Here is a 19,278-nt window from a genome sequence, read left to right as displayed (position 1 = left end):
AGCTGACTCCTGCTCTAATCTCTACCCTGAGCAGTGATGGCCGCACGGCTCCCGAGTCAACGGGGGTCGCCGCCCGCCTCACAGGCCTCCACACAGGAAGACACCGTCTCTGTGGGCCACAGCCCACAGCAGGCTGCGCTGCCAGGCCGCTCGGTCTCTGCATTCCTGGCCCAGGGTTCTGACCATCCGAGGGCCTCAGCCATGTGAGTTCACGTGGACACCGAGCTCCAGGCCTGGGCCGGGCTCAGGGTTGCTCCGCTGTCCCAGCTGTGGGCCCACACAGCCGCTCTTCTCTCACTATGGGGATTGCAAGCTACAAGTGGACTGCTGCCCTCAGCTTTCTGTTTATCAGGAAAGGGATTTGGCAGAGTTGGGGTTTGAGCTGCTGGAAACAGACCTTTGCGGGCTACCTGACTCACGCCTCCTCAGTATTGGAAGCATGAACTGTGGCTGTGGCTGGAATCTTGCTCCTCCAAGTGGCTTCTGCTGTCTGTTTTGTCTGATGGAGGACGAGGGAGTCTGAGAGGCTATGGGGCTCCTGCCCAGTGGGGGGCCAGCCTGTCCTCACTTGGGGTACAGGCGACCCAGGACTCCTGCAGCCTGCCGAGCCCTGGCTGATGAGTCAGCTGTAGAAAAGCCCACATCGTCTGTGCGGAAGTGATGGGTGTTAGCTTTCTCTTAGTGAATGAAATACCCGCTTAGTGCTGGCAGACAAAGAACCTGTGCATATCTTTTGAAAAGAAAAGAAAAAGGGGCTCTGGAAAAAGTCAGACGACAGCGAAGAAGCCCCAGCAAGAACACACGTGGAGCCGCATGGCCCAATGATCAGGGGGCAGTAGGCAGGGCCCAAAGGGACACTTGGTTGTCACTGCCCCACCCATCCACCAGCAGCCTTACTCATCCACTCTTTTGTGGAGCAGGAGAGCAGGCTGCAGAGGTTCCTGCCTGCACTGGGACACGAAACACCATCCCTGCCCTGAGGGCTGCCCATGCTTCCCAGCACAAGGGTCCCTGGCTGCTCTGGAGAGGAGAGGCCATGGTGGGGAGCACTGAGCAGAGTGGTCGTCTAGTGTGCATGTGCGTGTGTGCATATGTGCAAGTGTGTGCCGTGTGTGTGTGTGTGTGTGTGTTTCTGCTCTCTATGGGAAATTCAAGCAGGAAGCCAAGCTCAGTTCCCACCTGTGGGGCCAGGGCTCCTCATCTGGCATCCAGGAGTGTGGCTTGCTGGGGCCTGGGAGGATGGGGTACACAGGCACCTCAGGGAAGTGAGATCTCAGGGTTTAGCCTGCTGGGAGATGGGGCAGCTCTGAGCTTAGAGGGCTCCACCAGCGGGCAGCTGAGAGCTGAGGCTTTCCACAGGGCCAGTGTTTGGGCCCTGTGTGCAGTGTCTGCCTCCAGCCTTGCCCAGAGTTAGGGTCTGAAGCTCCTTCCACTGGGCCGACACAGAGCTTGCGCCAGGGCGTGTGATACAGATGGAAAGTGGGCGGAGACCAGAGCTGCAGCGGAAGACAACTCGGACTCCTTCCTCATCGTGGCTTGTGGCCTGAAGCGGTGTCCATAGGGAGCCACCATGGCAATGGCGGGCCCAGACTCTTGAGGTGTGGTTCTGAGCCAGCAGAGGTATGGCAGACAGGGTGGCCTGGACTGATGGCTGGCCTCAAAGACAGTGGCCGCAGGAACTGGACGATGGAATTCAAAAGGTTACTGAGCCTAAGAAACAAAGTCCAGCCTTTCGGTGACCAGAGAGATGCAGATCAAATGAGTTTGCCAGGTGTCCACATGCATGATTCTCTAACAGCGCTGAGCACAGGCCCCAGTATCCACAAGGTGGAGCGTGAACTCAGTGGCTGCCCACCAAGGGGTTGCTGTGATGCAGTCTTGATGTTCAGCCCGGAGAGCACAGGTGTCCACTTTTAGGGCTCGGTCTGTGCCACAGCCCCACAGGGACGTTGTATCCATCACATGAGCTAAGCAAACGGGGCTGAGCCAAAATCCCACCTGATACGTGGTGACATCAAGGAGCTCTCCAGAGGGACAGGAAGCCCAGCGCTTGGACTCCTCGTGGCCTGAGGCTGAGCTTCCTCATTAGCAGCAAACCATGACAAAGCCAGATGTGGCTGTACATGCCAGTACCCCCAGCACTCTGGGAGGCTGGGGCAGGCAAACTGCAAGCTGAGGCCAGCCTGGGCAACTAGTAACTGAGCCAGCCCCTGCCTCAAAGCAAAATGGGCTGGGGTGAAGTCTGGTGCACAGCTCCCGGTTCCAGCTCTGAATTGCACATGTGCACGAAGAACAGCTTCCGAGGACTACTGCATGCAGTCTGCCACTCCTGGAACGCAGGTCCCAAGCAGACCCCCAAGTGCCCAAGTGCTCCAGACCCAGCGCTGCCAATGGGTCAGGACCTGTGCTGCACGTGCCTGAGGCCCCTTTTCTCCTCAGGACTGCAGGGTAGGTGGGTAGTCTTCGCTCTTCACCTGGAGGCTGGCACTCTTCCCCGCCTGCCCCTGCACTTTCCCTAAATGTGCTGCTTGAGATGGATTTGCACTCCATTTCCTCTTCCTCATAACATCACTTCCAGAGACACACAGAAAGTGTGGTGCTGCCCGGGCGATTCGCCTTCCGCTTCTGAGCATGGACAGGAAGCGCCTCCCCGAGAGCCTTACAATCTCCTGCAGTGATCCCAACCCCTGGCTCCTCACTTCCAGCTAGGATAGCAGGAATGCTCCTGCCAGCCCAGCCATCCTGCATGGGGAACCAGGGAAGTCAGTGGCCTGCTCTTGTCACTGTCACCTTCACCACCACCATCATGGTCGCCAGCTTGATGGAAAGAGGCGCTCTGGAGGCTGGGGTGGGGGCTCTGTGGCTCAGGCCTGTCCCTACTGTTCATGTCCGAGTCCTCATGAATGGTGCTGAGGGGTGAGACTGAGTGTGCAGGAGCTGAGCAGAAGGGACAGTTTCTGACTCCCAAAGAGGTGGATCCAACTCCTGCACAAGCGTGAAGCCGGGGCTCAGGGGGCTGGCACAAAGGAGCAGGCACCTGGGGCTCTGGGCCAGTGGAGGAACAGGAGGGTGGGGCTGGCGTCCAGGGCTTCCCTGGGGAACCAGGGGTGCCAAGCATTGGGCCTGTACATGCTCTTGTGCCCTGACACACGCGCACACGCACACTGAACTCTTTGTCCCAGAAATATATTTTAACGTCTATTAGTACAATACTTCTAATGATGCAGTTAAAAAGCATCACTTCTTAATTTCTTAGTGGAGAAAGGGTCCCCAAGTCATACTGTGGGGACCCACAAAACCTTGGTCTTAGAGAACAGAGCCCTGGCATGAAGGTACCACGCTGCTGGGGCCTGTGCAATGTGGTCATCAAGGAGGGCCACACAACATGGGCCACATGTGCAGAGGCCTCCTTGGGACTCCCCAGAACAACTGGGGAGCCAGGCTCTGTGGTCCTATGGGGCGAGGGCTTCTGTGACCACCCTTCTCACTCACACAGCTCCAGGAACCCCTCTGGGGTTCACCACAGGACTGCACCAACCCCTCTGGGTCTGCATCTGAAAGAGACAGGTGGGAGGTGCAGGCAGCTCCGAGGGCAGCCACAGCATCCGGCTGGGTGCACTGGCTGCAGGGCTTGTGTGCTTGGCGACCTCTGGCAATCCTCCTGCCTCATTCCTGAGTGCTGGGATTATAGGTGTGTGCTACCATGCCTGCCGGCAAATAAGAGCATTTTAAAAAGGAAAAAAGTCCTAGAATCTAGCATTGTATAGCACCAGCGTGATTTCCTAAAGAAGGAAGGAAGGAAGGAAGGAAGGAAGGAAGGAAGGAAGGAAGGAAGGAAGGCAGCTCTGTTCACTGTCTCAGAATTCAGATCAGTTTGCTCCAGATGAGGTTGCTTGCCTGATCGCACATGCGTCTCTCACTCACACGCATGTGCAGTTCTAGAGGAGGCGGCAGCTGTTATTCTTGTCTGTTACATTCTTTCTCCTGCGATGACAGTGGATGCCGAGCCGACTGGCAGGAGCACACTGAAGGCAGCAAGAGCAGGTGTCCACCTCCCTGGGACACGCATGCAGGATGCTGCCCCCGGCACAGCAGTCACCATGACGGGCGCAGCCTCTGGAAGCTCCACTCCCTGTCGTGCTGTCCAGGCTCATGGGGTGTGGAAGGGAAGCCACACAGCTCACAGGAAGCAGGGCTGGGCCAGGCAGGGACGGTGACTGTCTTGTCCTGCACTGTGGCTGCAGGGCTGGCCAGCAGCTGTTCCCATGACTCTGGGTTCAGTCTGGAGGACAGACACCGAGGTCATGGCTGCAGTGGGGCAGGCATGGGATGCATGGGACAGGGAGGCTGGCAGGTCTGGTGCCGGATGCTGGGGCTGTGCAAGGAGCTAGAGTCACCCCTCCCCCAGCCCGCCAGTCCCCCTCCCCCACCATGGCCTGGGCTATGTGTGCAGTGCTGTGTAGGGACTTTGTTCTCTGACAGTGATGAGCATAGGCCCGGGGAGCCAGGGTTTGCACCCAGCATGCCTGATCTCAGAGCCCAGTGTCGGGACCAGGAGGCACAGAGGGGCGTGGGCTCATCTTCTTGCTGCTGGGGCTGGGCCACCAGGGCCACCTGTGCAGCCACAGTAGGGAGGTGGGGGGAGGCTCCAAAGGGCTGAGCATGGGCTGGGGGAGGTGTGGACAGCAGGTGCTGCTATGTGCAGATCTGGTGGCCCAGGGAAACTGAGGCCCCTGGAGTGGTCTGAACATGAGGCGGGGCGAAGTTCCCAGAAACCCAGAAGAGGAGGTGTTCAAGCCTCTCCCACAGGTCTCTCCCATGTTGTCTATTTGTCTTTGGACCAGGGATCACGCCAGGGCTTCACTGAGCCGCACCCACTGGGCTGCATCCCCAGCCATTTGCCAAGTTTTTTGACACAGGGTCCCTCTAACTGGCTAGGCACCCCAGGGTGGGCTATGATCCTCCTGCCTCAGGCTTCCAGATGCTGGAATTGCAGGGGTGCACACCATGCTCACTCGAGTAGGGTCTCCTGAAGGCCAGGTAGGCCACAGGTGGGTGAGCAAGAACTCCGGCAGAGCGGAAGGCCCTCTGTGGCTCGTGCTCCACAGCCCTGAGGGCAGGGGACACCATCCATCTACTGCTGTGCCAGTCTGTGCCCCCTGCCTGCGGGCTACACCCTCTGTCTTTGCAGAGCTGGCTTTGGGCCTGGACACTTTGCTTTCCAAGCCTGGGCTTCTCCGCCATCCCTCAGGCCCTCCTCTGAGGTTCAGCTCCTGAGGCTCCTAGCTCTGGACAGGAAACGCGCATGAACTGGGTCTAGGCTCTCGGCCTCTTGTAGCCAGGATGAGTTTGGTGCTTGGCGAGAAAATTGGGCCACACAGTGGCTGGGAGTGTCACAGATGAGCCAGCCGTGGGTCTTCCAGAGCCACCCAGGGCCAAGCAGTAGGATGGCCACAGGCTCCACAGAACCCAGACCCATAGCACTTCTGCCCCATCTGATGGACACGCCTTCCTTTGTAACAGGTTTCCCTTCAGCTACCAGAGCAAGCAGGAAGGTTTGTCCAAAGGCCCTGATTTTGTCTTTCTCTCCTTTTCAAAAGTAAGAAAAGAAAGTCCATATGTCTGCCTAAGAAGTTGACAGAAGTCTGTGTGAAAAATTCAGTGCAAATATATTTTGGATCTCGTGAAGCAGAAGGCCCTGGGCGATGTCTCCACAGCCGTCAAAACACAGACTCCTCAAACAAAATACAGACTCCTTGAACAGACTCTCGCCATGCCCGAGGGGCCCGATGAGAGAGCTTGAGCTGTGAGGGAGCCAGTGTGGATGGAATCAATCAGCACCCAGGAAGCCGCTGCGCTTGCACCCAGTGGAGCCACTGTCCCGCCTGGGGAGCAGCTACGGGCTGGCTGGCGGGTGTGCACAGGCCGGAGCTCCCTGCTTGGCTGCCATCTTTCGCTCCTCCTCCCTGGCTGGCCTCAGAGTGCGGTGCTAACATCCCGGGAACCTTTACCCTTGCCTGCAGAAGCCAGGCTGCCAGTGGGTGCACACTCAGCTCTGGAGAACCCCGTCATGCTTGGTGTGCGAGCAGGAGCCCAAGGTGCCAGACATCTTGGGAACGCAAGGTCATCCTATCTGGTCTCCACTCACCCTTGTCCAGAGCCTTGTTTCTTGGGAACAAGTGCTGGAGTCCTCCAAGGTCCCTGCTCAGCCCTGTGCTCCTTGCCCCCCTTCTGTCCTTGGCCACCTGGGGTCCTGGGGTCGTCAAAGTCATTTCCTCCTAGGGGACCAGGCATGTGTTCTGGCTTCCCAGGGGCTCAGGTCCCAGGACACCTGGCCAGGTTCTCTCTCCTGAGTCCCCACCCGCTCCACCGCTTTCCGTCTGCTGTGAGCCCTCAGTGTCCCCTGGCATCTTCCCCTGTCCACACTGCATGGTTGTTTCTGGGATATCATGACAGAGACTTGCGGAGCAGATGGTGAGCAGTGAATGCCCAGCCAGGGGCAGGGAAGGTGCTGCCTCCCCCATGTCATCTCCATCCCTGCCTTGGGGCTGGCGAGCCAGCAGGGGCTGCTCAGCCCTTCGTGGAGATGCAGAACCCCTCTCACCCGATCCCTCTGCCCCCAAAGGGCTGGCAGACAATTGCCTAACACTGCCGCTAGAGTCACGGCTTCCTAACTGAAGGGGCAGTGAGTAGGAGCTGCGGCTCCCACAGCCTGTCTCAGGACCTCACCTGCTCACTCCCTGGGTCTTCAAACACCAAGCTGGCATCTTAACACACGTGTCCTCTTCATTTTTCTTTTCTGTCAAAGCTCTACACTACTTTTGACTGTTTCTTCTACCCGGTCATTTTGATTTTGAGAGTATTTTGAAAAGTCCAAGGACCCTGCTTGGCGCTCTGGTCTGAATTACACTGAGCTCCTAACCTAGCTGGGGAAATGTCATCCCCCTACAGTTTCCCTCCAGCGAGCTGCGATGCTTCGTGGAGATCTGCAGTTTTCTTATCAAGTCTTAATTTCACATTTTTGCTCTTATTATGGATAGAATTAGTTTCCATTTTCTCTCTTCAGCTTACCAATCTGCTTCAGATTCAAATGCAAATCTGAGCTCACAGGCAAGTAATGGCTGAACTAGAAGCCTCTGGAAAGTGCTTTCTGGGACGCATGAATCCCAGGCTCCTTGGGTCAGCAGTGTAGTTGTGTGCAGGGCTGCGGCCCCGAATGGGCCTGCTAGGAAGAGGCAGCTCCCTGGGATTGGGAGGAGTTTTATTTCGTACTTCCTCACACTCAAAGTTGCTCCCTCTGCTTGCTCTCCAGTCACAGGGTGGTGCTGACCACTGTCTCAGTGCGCCCCGGGGCTCTTCCTACTTCTCTTCTTTCTGTTGTTTGCAATACTAAGGCAGGCCCAGAAGCCTCCCACTGCGCTGGAGTCCCAGGCCTATCAGATCTCTGAGATTCAGGCTCTCAGCTGTCCAGGCTGGGCTCCAGCTTGTCCTCTTGCCTCAGCCTCCCAGAGATGCAGGGCCAGGGCGCTCTGAGCAGCAGCCCTTCCTAGCCTGTGTACAGCACTGGAGCTCCAGTGCTGCTATCCCTCACGTTCACAAGACAGACTTGCCTCTTAGTTGACAGAGGGGACACACACACACAGGTTTCCACTTCCAACTTCCTGTCTGCCCACCGTTCTCCCACACACGTGAGCATTTCTGCTTGCTTCCCTAGGCCTGAGGACCCCCATACTTGGGGTGCCCAGTGCTTTCCATGGGAGAAACCCAGACCCTGGGGCTGTGCTGGGTGCACCCCGCAGCTCCTGCCTCCCAAGAGAAGCCGAGGAAGCACAGACCCGGACCACAGGCCACGCCCTGGCCCCACCAGGGCTCTGGGTTCCCAGAGAGCCATGAGCCGCCACGCCCACCGTGCAACTCAGATGGCTGTTTCCGTGCCCTCCAGATCATTGTCCCCGATCTTCAGTCATCAGGTGAGGGCGGTGTGGCCTGCTGTCATGGTGCCACCACTGGCCAGCAGATGACGAGGTTGGCAGGGTTCGGGGCTTTTCCAAGGCACAGCAGTGCTGGGCACAGGGTGGGTGAGAAACAGCCGCCGAATGAGAGGGAAGCCTCTGGACCAGTACAACACTGGGCACAGCACAGTCCAGCTGGAGATAGCGTGTGTTCACAAGCTCATTGGCCACTTGCATCCACTGTGTGTAGTATGTTGTATATATGCTGTGTATAGTGTGTGTGCATGGTGTGTGCAGTGTGGCATGTGTGATTGCATGTATGTGTGAACCCTATGTGCTACATATGCAGTGTGTGTGGTGTGGCATGTGTGCCATGCATGCATGTGTGCTGCATGATAGGTGTGATATGTAGTGTGTGTGATGTGTGTACTGTGTGTGCAGTGTGTGGTATGTGTGCAACATGTGCAGTGCATGGAATGTGTATGTATGCATGCTGTGTGTGCCTGGTGTAATGTGTGGATATGTGTGTCTTGTGTCCACTGTGTACGTGTGTGGCATGTGTAATGTATATGTGCGATGTGTGTGCTGCATGTGGCACATGTGTGTGTCATGTGTGTGCCATGTGTGCGTGCCTGCAGTGTGTGGTGAGTGCCCTCTGTGATGTGTATGTGTGTGTGCCGTGTGTGCCCATCCTTGTATGCACTGTCCTTGTCTGCGGTGCTGGGTACTCCTGGACCAGCATATTCTATGTCTGGACCCCACATCTCCACCACTTGTGTGTGTGCTGTCTGTCTGTCTGTCTTTCTGCCTGCCTGCCTGCCTGCCTTCCTTCCTTCCTTCCTTCCTTCCTTCCTTCCTTCCTTCCTTCCTTCCTTCCTTCCTTCCTTCCTTCCTCCCAAGGAAGTATGTGTGCTATATATGGTAACACTCACCCCTAGGGGCATGCAAATCTGTGAACTTTGACAAATGCATACAGTTGTGCAGTTACCATGTTTGGCGGTCGGATATTTCACAACACTAAGAACATTCCCCTAGTCTCTTCCTGTCCACCTTCCTCTTTCTGTTTCTTAAATGTATTTGGTCCAGGGTCTCACTACACAGCTAGGACTCATAGTGATCCTCCTGTTTTCAGCCTCCCCAGTGCTGGGATTACAGGTGTGCGCCACCATGCCTGGTCTTGGTGGCCAGCTCAGAGCACCCGGGTGCAGAGCTGGCACGGCCTGTGCTGCTGGGGATTGAACCCTGTCCCTGCACTTGACTAAGCAGGCACTTACTCAGCTGAGCTATCTTGCTGTCCCCACTGCACTTTCTTGCTGGTTTCATGGGCTTTGCCAACTCCTGGATCTTAGCTTTTGCTCTTGGAGCACAGTGGCTTTTACTGGGTGCTGTGACTGCCTGCGTGGAATCGGCTTGGTGTGGTGTGACACGGGGTTCTGGCTCCTTCCTCCCAAGGTCAGTGAGGCGCCCAGTGCATCTTGTGCAGCACTTGTGCAGCTTGTCAGTGCTCCTGCTGCCCCTGGTGCCTGCATGGCACCCCATCTGCTTGCCTTGGGTCCTCTATTTCTGGATGGGTTTCTTCCACCTGTTTGCTACCGTGGCTGCTAAGACTGAGCTGGAAGCTTCCTGGGGTATCTCATGCAACCACACTTCAGAGAACTTTTGAAAAGCTTCACCAAGTTTCAAACCTGAGCTCATTCTGTTAAATATCTGCATTTATTTGGGGGTAGACGGTGCCTGTGTGTCTAGAGCTCCCACACAGAGCATTTCTCCAGCAACTCAGTCATTTTTATGGCCCTGAGCAGAGGTAATTAGTTGCATTCACAAGCCTTACACATTTCTAGTTAGGGTACTCAAGGCCACCAGGCTACCTCTGCGAGTGTGTGCATGTGTGTTACATACGGTCACACCCCTAGGGGCATGCAAATCTGTGAGCTTTGACAAATGCATACAGTTGCGCAGTTACCACGTTTGGCTGTCCGATATTTCACAACACTAAGAACAGTCCCCTAGTCTCTCCTGTCCACCTTGCACTCACCATACCCCCTTGCTAATACTGCTATTTTTCTTGCCTCTATAGTTTTGTATTTTCCAGGCATATTTCTGGCTACAGGGCAAACTTGGGGGCCTGTTGCAGACACAAGTAAGGCCAAAGCACTCAGCTTCTTGCCGGCGACGGCCTCCTTCCCTGCTCGCTCTGCCTGCAGACGGGGACTGAGGGGCTGGGCTTGGCATGCCAGGTTGCTCATGGGAGTGGAGCTTGGGGCTAGTGGTGGCACAGGCGAGGACACAGCCACTGCCAGACTGCTGTGCAGAGTGCAGGCGGCTCCTGCACTCAGATCAGCATACGAATGTGACAGGAATGGGACAGATATTGTCACACAGCAGATGTGTCACCATGTCACACCAGGGCATGCAGTGTTCACCATGCAGCACTCGCCCATGGCAGGGAAAGACTGGGAGCGTCCTCTGGAGGCGGCAGCTCCCTAAAGACAAGTGGGACCCGCTGCACTTGCCAAGGAGGGAGCAGTGATTTGAGGGACCGGGACCCGGGGCCCCCGGGAGCACTGTGGAGGCCCTGAAGTGCACCGTCTCCCCATCTGCAGGACTGACCACATTGGCCCCAGGTATTTCATGAGCCATGTTCAGGTGAGCGCTCCATGCCCCCAGCTGCCTGGTCCCTGGGCCAGGGAGTGCCACACAAGTGTGTTCTCAGAGCTGGGGCCCAGCCTCAGCTCAGCGCTACCCTCTGTGCTGAGAACTCAGGCCTGTGGGGGCCAACGGTGTGTGTGTGTGTGTGTGTGTGTGTGTGTGTGTGTGTGTAGACTGGACATCAAATGTGCAGGCTCTGGGAACCCCACTAACAGAAGCATCCTTCTGTGTGAGGCCCCAGCATTCCTACACTGTTTGAAAAAGGACTGAAGCCAAACCAAACCGACTGGAATCTGAAAACAGTAAGGCTCAACAGCTAGGCTCCGTGTCACACGACTACCTGGTCGCGACCACGGGCAGCATCTACAGGGAGGAGGTGGGGAATGAAGGAGAGGGAGCGGTGCATAACAGGGACCCCAAGACCAGGGCAGTCTGTGGAGGGCAGGAGATGGGGGCCGGGACCATCGGGAGGGAGGCGGTCCCCTGCTTGCCCAGTGCTCACGGCTGGGCGTGTGGGAGCCGCCGCACTCCTGCGCACACGGAGCCCCGCCCACGCCCTACCTTCCTCAGCTCATCCTGGACACTTCGGGTGTTCTCCGCTGAGGACGCGCCCTCCCTCTGGCTCCCAGGCTTGGTCTTGGGCTCTGACTCGGGGTCCTCCCCGGAAGATGTGTCCTTCTCGCTCATCTTCATGGCTAACTCGTGCAGTCGGCTCCTCCGCTTCTCCTCTCCTGTGTCCATGAGGGTCCGGGAGTCTGCAGCCTCACTGCTGAGGTCCGTCTCCGATACGTCACTGGGCACCTGAGGGAAAGCCGAAATGAAGACCTCTGCTGGCGTGGCAGGGCGGCCCAGGATGCCAGGGAGGTGAGGACAGGTGGCTGGAGGCCACAGCGCTCTTTCCCCACGCAAGTGTACTTAGGGATTCTCCAGTCTGCTGTCCTAGGTGCCTGTGGTTAGCGCTTTGTGGAGGGTTTTCGTACCCAGAGACATTCTGGGCTCCTGTGAACATCTCACCCACGGGCCTCTCACGGGCTCCCAGCTCTGTGAGGGGGGCAGGAAGGCAGTCCCTGAGGGGAGAGGACAGTGGGTTGAGCAGGGCTTATAGAGGGAGGACCCGGCTGGGATCCGTCCTCCAGGCTCTAGCTTTCACTGTGCACAGTTGAGAACTCAGGATTTTTCATCATGACAAAGGAAAGAAAACTGACAGAGACACTGCCAATTACTAGACAACTCAGGCTGCATCTGGGAGGAGACTGGCACTCTAGGATTTGCTACAAGGGCGCAGATTGTGAGTGGGTCTGGGAGGCCTGCTTCCTGCTGGGCGGACCTTCTCAGACCCTTGTGTTGATGTGCAGATATCCCAGATGGTACGGACAGAGGAAAGCAGGAGGAGGACCCCTTCCCGCTTTGGCCCTGTCCACCTGCAGCTGTGCCACCCGTGGCCCTGTCATGGCCGATGGGAGGGATCTTGGCACACAGCGAGCCAGTCTCCGTGTGCTGGGAGGGTGGCAGCAGGCTGCTGGCACTGTGAGATGCTTGCGCTGAGGTCTACCCAGTACCACGTGTAATCAGATGAGCCCTGAAGGCAGCGGCCTGAACAGGGTGATTAGAAGAAAACATGTGAAGTAGAAAGTTTAAAAACCCATGCTGTTATGTTGAGCTGTGGGGGACTCAGGTCAGCAATCTCTGACACTCCCAGTCAAGAGGAAGACCCAATACTGTTATGGACTACTGGACTCTTTTAGAATATTTTGCTGAGTTTACACACCTATAATATTCAAATGATAGAACTAAACAAAAAAGGCGATACAGATGAATGTCCATTTTGTATCTGCATATTCAAAGTGGTTAGGATAGATACATAGTTACATTCTCTTAATGAATAGAGCAATTTGTTCTAACAGTGTTTGTAAATAGGATATCATGTCTGCATCTTGTACAGCAAATAACCACTAGGAAAAGAGTATGCAATGTGTTAATTGTTGGAACTGTCCTACCAGTTTGATTTGAACCTGTCTCATTGCTATTTGTTTCTCAATAAAATTATGGGAAAAAAAAGAAAGAAAGTTTAAAAAGCAGGTTAATGCAAAGGCCCACAGGAAGCAGTGACCTGTGCCCTGCTGGAGCGGGAGCCCTCCTGGGGCCGGAGAGCTGGAGGGAAGGTGCCGCTCGGGGCAGCCGCACGGGCATGTGTGTCCTGCTTGAGGACACCAGCAGGGGCTGCGAGCTCAGGTGCACAAAGCTGCTCTGCGGATCTGCAGCCTGGCCACGGTGCCGGCCACGGTGCTTGAAGGGGGGGCAGCGTGAGCAGCAGGCAGGAGAAGGTTCAGAGGCAAGGGCGGAGCGCCCATCCCCCTGGCGGTGTTCCACGAGAACCTCGAACCTTGAGAACAGCTCTCTGCGAGTCTCCCGAGGTGGGGTACTCAGATTTCCCGAGGAGACAGACAGTTACTGGGGTGATGTGTACCCGGACAGCCTGCTGACTAATTTACAGCTGCTCCCCTCAGCCTCATTCCCTCCCTCCTGAGAATTCTCTGAGTGTAGAGGGGTCAATGTCAGTGTCTTCAAGGCTGCACTCCCAGGCACCGCCTGTGTCTTGGGAGGTGGATGATTCTGAGCTTTCTCTGCCTTTGAAAAAAGAGCCCACCAAGAGGTCCCTTTTGGTGGTCACAGGCCAACCTGTGTGGACTCTATCCTAGCACCTGGTGGCCCTCCCACTCCTGCTGATAAAGCATCCTGAATCCGAGCTAAGTATCAAGCATTCTGCACTGGTTCTTACACTTTATTCGAATGGACTTCCGAGCAGAGCCCTGGCTCACAGGCTGGACGACACTGGTGCTACCCAGGAGCCCATGCACCAAGCATAAGATTTGGAAATCCCTGAGTCTGACATCTAGACACCACAGCTGGCTGGCCTGCCCATCTCTGAGGACCTGGGGGCAGGGGGCTTCTTTTTCTGCACCTGGAGGTAGAGGTTGCTGTGCTCTCCACATGTTAATGTGGAGCTGTTTGCTCCCTGGCTGTGTGCTGCTAAATTTATGACCATTCTAATAGCTGACAGGCACAAGAACACACAGCAAAACCTGGTCAGCTCAGCCTGGAGGAGATGGCGACCCCACCTGGGGTTGGAGAGGAGCAAACCTGCGTTCCCCACTGCAGGAGGCGGCGTGGAGCACCAAGGCTGTCTTTGGAAATGCAAGGCGCAGGAGTGTGCCAGCTGCCCCGGCTGGCCCATGGAGGTGGGAAGGCACAGACTAGCATCTGCTAGCTCTTACTCTTGTGGCAGCCTTTCTTATTACAGATCAGTTGCTGTGGCATGGAGCCCCGCTGCTTGCTGAGTCCTTTGTATCATAATTGGCTTTAAAGGCAAACAAGCCCTCCCTGCAGCCCAGGCACAATTACGACTGGACCCCACCAAGTGCTTGGTAAATCGCCAGCATGGGATTTTGAGGTTGATGTTTACATGAGGAACAAGCAGATCTACAACATGGACATCTTCCTACAGCCGCATGGTGAGCATTCCTTATTTAGAGGTAAGTGCCTTGCTCTACATCCAACCTCCCTCTGGGAGGAGCAAGATCCAAGTAGGTTCTGTCTGTCTCTTTTTCAACTCAGGGTTCCGAGTGGGTATGGACCAAGCTCCTTGGGCCTTGGATCTTGGGGCAATGATCCCCACATGCAGACCCCCTACCAACATAGCTCAGAACTGCAGAGAGGTTTCCTGACAGTCTGCGGCCACCCACCAGGCCCTCATCCTCCTCCTGTGGTTCAGAGAGCTTGGTTGGCCCCGCTGTAAGAATGGAGGGTGCAGCATCTTCTGTCAGTGGACATGTAAGAAAAGGCTTTGGTCAACAGTTTACCCTGACACTTAGCCTCTGTCCAGGGGAAAACACCAAGAGTTTAACTACAGCTTCCCTAAGTCATTGATTGGCTGATTCTTAAAGTGCAACCAACTCCTTGTTGAGACTCCCACAGAGAGCCTCTAAGGCCCCTTCATACCAGGTGTGAGATTCTGTTGTGTCCTTGTTGCTGCTGGGAGTGGGCCTGGTCCGGCACATGTCCTCACAGGCCAGGGGCTGCGCACACTCACCGAGCACCAGCACATGGCAAGTGCTGGTTTTCCAGATGCACTCTGGGCCATCTTATCTAGGAAGATGCACAGAGGACAGCAGTGCCGAGGTTCCCACCTGCTGCACCTGCCCTCATCTGGGTCCAGGGCGTGATGTGATTTGGTGGCCTGGAAATAGTGGGATGAGCCCAGGAGAGGTGGGCCCTGCCTCGCTCAGAGCAACTCTGCTGCTTGCTGTGTGGTCACGGTCTTCTCGCTGCCACTGAAGCAGAAGGGCCCAGGCCTACACAGACCTGAATCAGCAGTGGAGGGGAGGACCCCTGTGGTCTGTGTCCTGGAGGAAATTCAAGAGTAAGGCTGAGTTGTTTTCCTGGCCCTGTGCAGGGACATCCCCTCGCTCTGCTACAGGGTGGCATCCATATGGGTGGCCCACCATTTACACTCCGACCCAACTCAGCTTATTGCTAACTCCAGTGCTCGGCAGGGCACACCCACTGCTAGACTGCCCCCAAACTTAATCCTGGAGCAGCTGAGGCAGTGGGAGCTGCTGTAGTCTCGCCTGACTGAACTGCGAGGGGTGCTGTGCTGGCTGCCAATGAGGGTCTGGCAGGGAAGCAGCCCTGAAGCAGGTATCCTGGAGCAGCTTCTAGGCAGCTGCTGCACCCAAGGTCCTCCCCAAGAGGATCCTACATGGTTTTGGTCTTGAAAATTCCCCAAGGCCCATGTAGTGCAGGCTGCTGTGGGTCTCCAGGAGGTGCAGCTTGTGGAAGTCAGGTCTTGGGGGCACCAAGAAGGGGATGTGGGCAAGCCAGCCCCTTCTTGTCCCCCTAATTTCTGGACACCGTGAGGTGAGCATCGCCCTCTGTGACACCTTGCCCACCACAGCCTGACAGCATTGCCAACCATGGACTGACCCCCGAAACCGTGAGCCAGAACGAATCCTCCCTGAGCTGATGATCTGACCTCTGTCATCACAGTACCAGAACGTGCACCAGCACAGACCCAAGCTAAGGCCTTCTGATCCATGCAGTGTTCTCAGAGGGGCAGGGCTCTGTTCTGTTCTGATTTGTGCCACTCAGGATGCTGCTCACTCACTCTCCTTCTCTGGTCTTCTGGAAGCTCGGGGAGAAGTTCAGTCATCGCCAGCCTGCGATCACGACCTCTCTGCACCTGCTTGGTGAACACACGTTACTGCTGGTCTCAGTTTATCTTTCTTTTTTTTTTTTCTCTTTGGCTGGCTTGGCCTGCCCTGGCAGCCGGGAGCGGCTGGCACAGCATGCGGTGCTGGGGATTGAATCACGGTCCCCTGCCTCAGCTTGCCTCAGCAGGTGCTTTAGGCACTGAGCTAGCAGGTCCTTCGATAGCTCAGTTGATAGAGCAGAGGACTGGAGCTGGTAGGCCACTGAGCTATCTCGCTGGCCCCAGCTTGCTGGCTATCTTTATTACCCTTTTTTATTATTATTTTTGTCCTATTTTTTCATCATTACATTCTACTTGTATTTTTTCCATTTATATTAAACACTTTAAATTATTTCTGGAGCAAGCATCTTATATCAGTGGACATGCATACTAAATAAAGAAATGTTTATAGATAATGAATTCCACAGAATTAGTAGCTCTCTACTTGTGGCAAGCTACATAGCACATTTACAGCACACCTAGGTCCTGGGGCACTGGCTGGGGGGACTTGCACAAGAAACAAGTTTGGGCACCAAGGACCACTGAAGACAAAAGCAGGTAACTGGCACAGCAGCTCCTGGGGTCAGTCCTGGTGTCTCAGTCAGCGGAGGGGCACCAGAGCCTACCAAGACCTCTCTCTCGAGCACCCAGATTTCCCACAATCACTGTAGGCAGAGGAAGCAGAGGGTGAAGACGCCCCACCCTAAAGGGCAGCAGGCATGGCCTGTTGCGGGTGAGGAAGGAGGACATCTTCCTTCCTCCCAAGCCGCCGAGGGGACTGGCAGGTGGCTTTGCAGCCATCCTCTCTCTGTCGTTGGCGTGGGCAGGAGTGGGGCCCCTCCTCTCTGCAGTCTCAAGCCTTGGTCCAGAAAGATAACAGCTCACCATCCAGCACTAACGCACAGCAGCCCAGCAGCCCAGCAGCCCAGCAGCCCAGCAGCCCAGCCCTGCTCTAGGGGCCCTGCAAGCATCTAAGGAGGGGGCACACCTGTGTCCCAGACCCCCTTGTCCCACAGCTTTGCCTGACATGGCACTGGGTACAGGGAAGTGGGAGTCCTGGACGGTGATGTGAGGTCTGGGTGAATAAACCCTGTGAGAGGTGCAGGCCGTCTGGTGTCTCCACCGTCTGTCCCTTGTCCCCACCCACTCAGCATCATGGTGAGGCTCAGAGACAGCCAGGCACTAAGAACGGGGCAGCTCACAGAAGGGGAAGCTTTGCACATGGTCGACACAGGCAAGGCATGGGGTGGGGGACAGCAGGTCCTCACAGACTGTGAAAATGTTAGGCTGGACCCCATAGGGAAACACAGCAGTGCTACACTATTAGTGAAAAATGTGAATTTGACTAACAGCCAGGATCTACCATCTGACAGAGGGAGTGAAAGATTTCCCTGAGGAAGTGGAGAAGGAGGGACAGGCACTGGGACCAGGAGCTGAAGGACAGGACAGGGAGGGAGGACCTGCAGCAGCAGGAAGAACTGGAAGCCTCACAGCTGGCCGAGAGCTCCTCCTGGAGACAATGACAGCAGAGCGGACAAAGCAGGAAGGCTTCCTGGAAGATGAAGGAAAAGAACAAAGCAGGAGAGCAGTGAGGGAGGTGACAGGCGCAGAAGACATTCAGCATGTGGTTATGGGTGGTCTGGAAGGGCCGCTCGCCAGGACGCTAGACGGACGCTTTACTGGTGCAAAAACACCCGAATGTGCAGAGAAGCGCTCATCACGCTAAGCACAGCCGGGTGAGCGAGCGCCTGCCCTCTAGTGGTAGGTCTGCTCCAGAAACCCAGCAGATCTGACGCACACCTACAAGACAAGAGCACCACAGAAAGGAAAATCAGAACAACTTCAGGCCTCTCTTCAGTGTGAAAGAAAGCAGCTGACTCCTGCCGGCTGCTTTGAGGAGTTCTGGCCACACCGCACCCTACCTGTGGGATCTGTCTCAGGGGCCAGCACTGTGCACAGTGCCTGCCACTAAGGGCCACCCAGGGGCTCGCGTCCAGAGTGACGCGTCGGGATGTGGTCGACAGAGACTGCGGGAAGGACGTCAGCTTCCCTCTGCCTCTCTCCGACCATCATCGCCACTGAGGGACACATCTGGTGGACAGGGAAGAGACAGGGACACCATGCCAATGCCCCTGCCCCAGGGTGCTCACGAAGGTCAGCCAGATGCCAAGAGAGGGATCAAGACAAGCCAGGACGACGAAAGCTGCGGAGGCGGAAACAAGGGCAGCATCGGGGAAAGAAAGGACAGACAGGAAGGTCAGTGAACAGAAGTCCACACGCAGGACCGCCTCTGTCTCAGACCCGGAGCAGCGCACGTGCCGTCCTGACCCGGGAAATGGAGAGTGCACAGGCCGCGCTCGCAAACCTGCCCACCGGATGGGGCCAGAGGAAATGCACACAAAGCTCCAACAGTACAAATCATGCAAGGCATGACTGTTCTTTGTGAATCAGACAGAACCAAACCAAAACCAAAACCAATGTTTTTCACCTTTCAGTTATTAAGTAGATCAAAGAGCAATGCAAATGACCTATCACTGGAAAAATTGACGAGTGTACTGCATATCTAAGCCCATGGATTACAGCACACTTTGAGGGAAAATTCATTTTCAATATTATGACATTCAGTATACAGTGGTACGTCGGTTCAGAAACATTCTTGTTAGTGTGCAATTTGGTTCACAGCTGGAGGTGTGTGGCAAAATTCTGTTTTTGTTTGCAAACATTGTCTCAGGTGACAAACATAAGTGCAGCCACTTATCCCCATGTGAACACTAATGTGGCCATCTTTTCAGAATTGTGGAGCAAACCAAGTTTGTGCACTGGGGTACAGATCTGTTAGAATATATAAGAAAATATATACATAGTTCTGGTCACCTGGGACAGGGTGCTGGATTGAGATCACAGCATAGTGCAGGTCACCTAGGACAGGGTGCCGGACGGAGGTCACAGCGTAGTGCTGGTCAGCGCCAGTGCAAGAAGACAAGAATTAAAAGAAAGCTTTCATGAGTGTAAAAGCCAAAATTGGGCTGGAGAGATAGCTCAGCGGACTAAAGCTGCTGCTTAGGCAAGGTCAGGCAAAGCGTAGGGACCATGGTTTGATCCCAGGCACCTCCAGCCCCACCAGTCCCACCCCCAGGGTGGGCTGAGCTGGCTAGAGCTGGGAATAGTGGTGCACGCCTGTAATCCCAGTGCTGGGCAGGCTGAAAGCAGGGGGATCACCAGAGCCCAAGCTGTGTAGTGAGATCCTGTAACAACCAAATACATTAAAAAACAAAAAGCAGAAATTAGTAAACTAAGGGATAAACAAAAAATTCCTAGGATTAATGGATAAAATTAAAAACTGCTTCTTTGAAAATACTAGGAAAATAATGAGACTGACAAGTCCAAGCAAACAAAGAGAGATACGGGGTGGAGGGATGGGAGGTGGGG

At 55.5% G+C, this 19,278-nt stretch overlaps 1 protein-coding gene across 3 annotated transcripts in view; it reads right to left on the bottom strand.

Annotated features, from left to right (window-relative positions):
* Nucleotides 1–19,278, bottom strand: part of Myrip (myosin VIIA and Rab interacting protein) — a 173,579-nt gene that overhangs the window by 18,023 nt on the left and 136,278 nt on the right. For all 3 annotated transcript variants that reach the window (XM_023700819.1, XM_023700820.1, XM_023700821.1), the window contains exon 10: nucleotides 11,163–11,402. In XM_023700819.1, coding sequence (XP_023556587.1) covers nucleotides 11,163–11,402 — 240 coding nt within the window. The remainder of the gene's footprint in view (nucleotides 1–11,162; nucleotides 11,403–19,278) is intronic.

Source organism: Octodon degus, unplaced genomic scaffold (genome assembly GCF_000260255.1).
Source record: "Octodon degus isolate 3935 unplaced genomic scaffold, OctDeg1.0 scaffold00126, whole genome shotgun sequence".
Classification (NCBI taxonomy): Eukaryota; Metazoa; Chordata; class Mammalia; order Rodentia; family Octodontidae; genus Octodon; species Octodon degus.
This window is presented reverse-complemented; position numbering and strand designations above follow the sequence as displayed.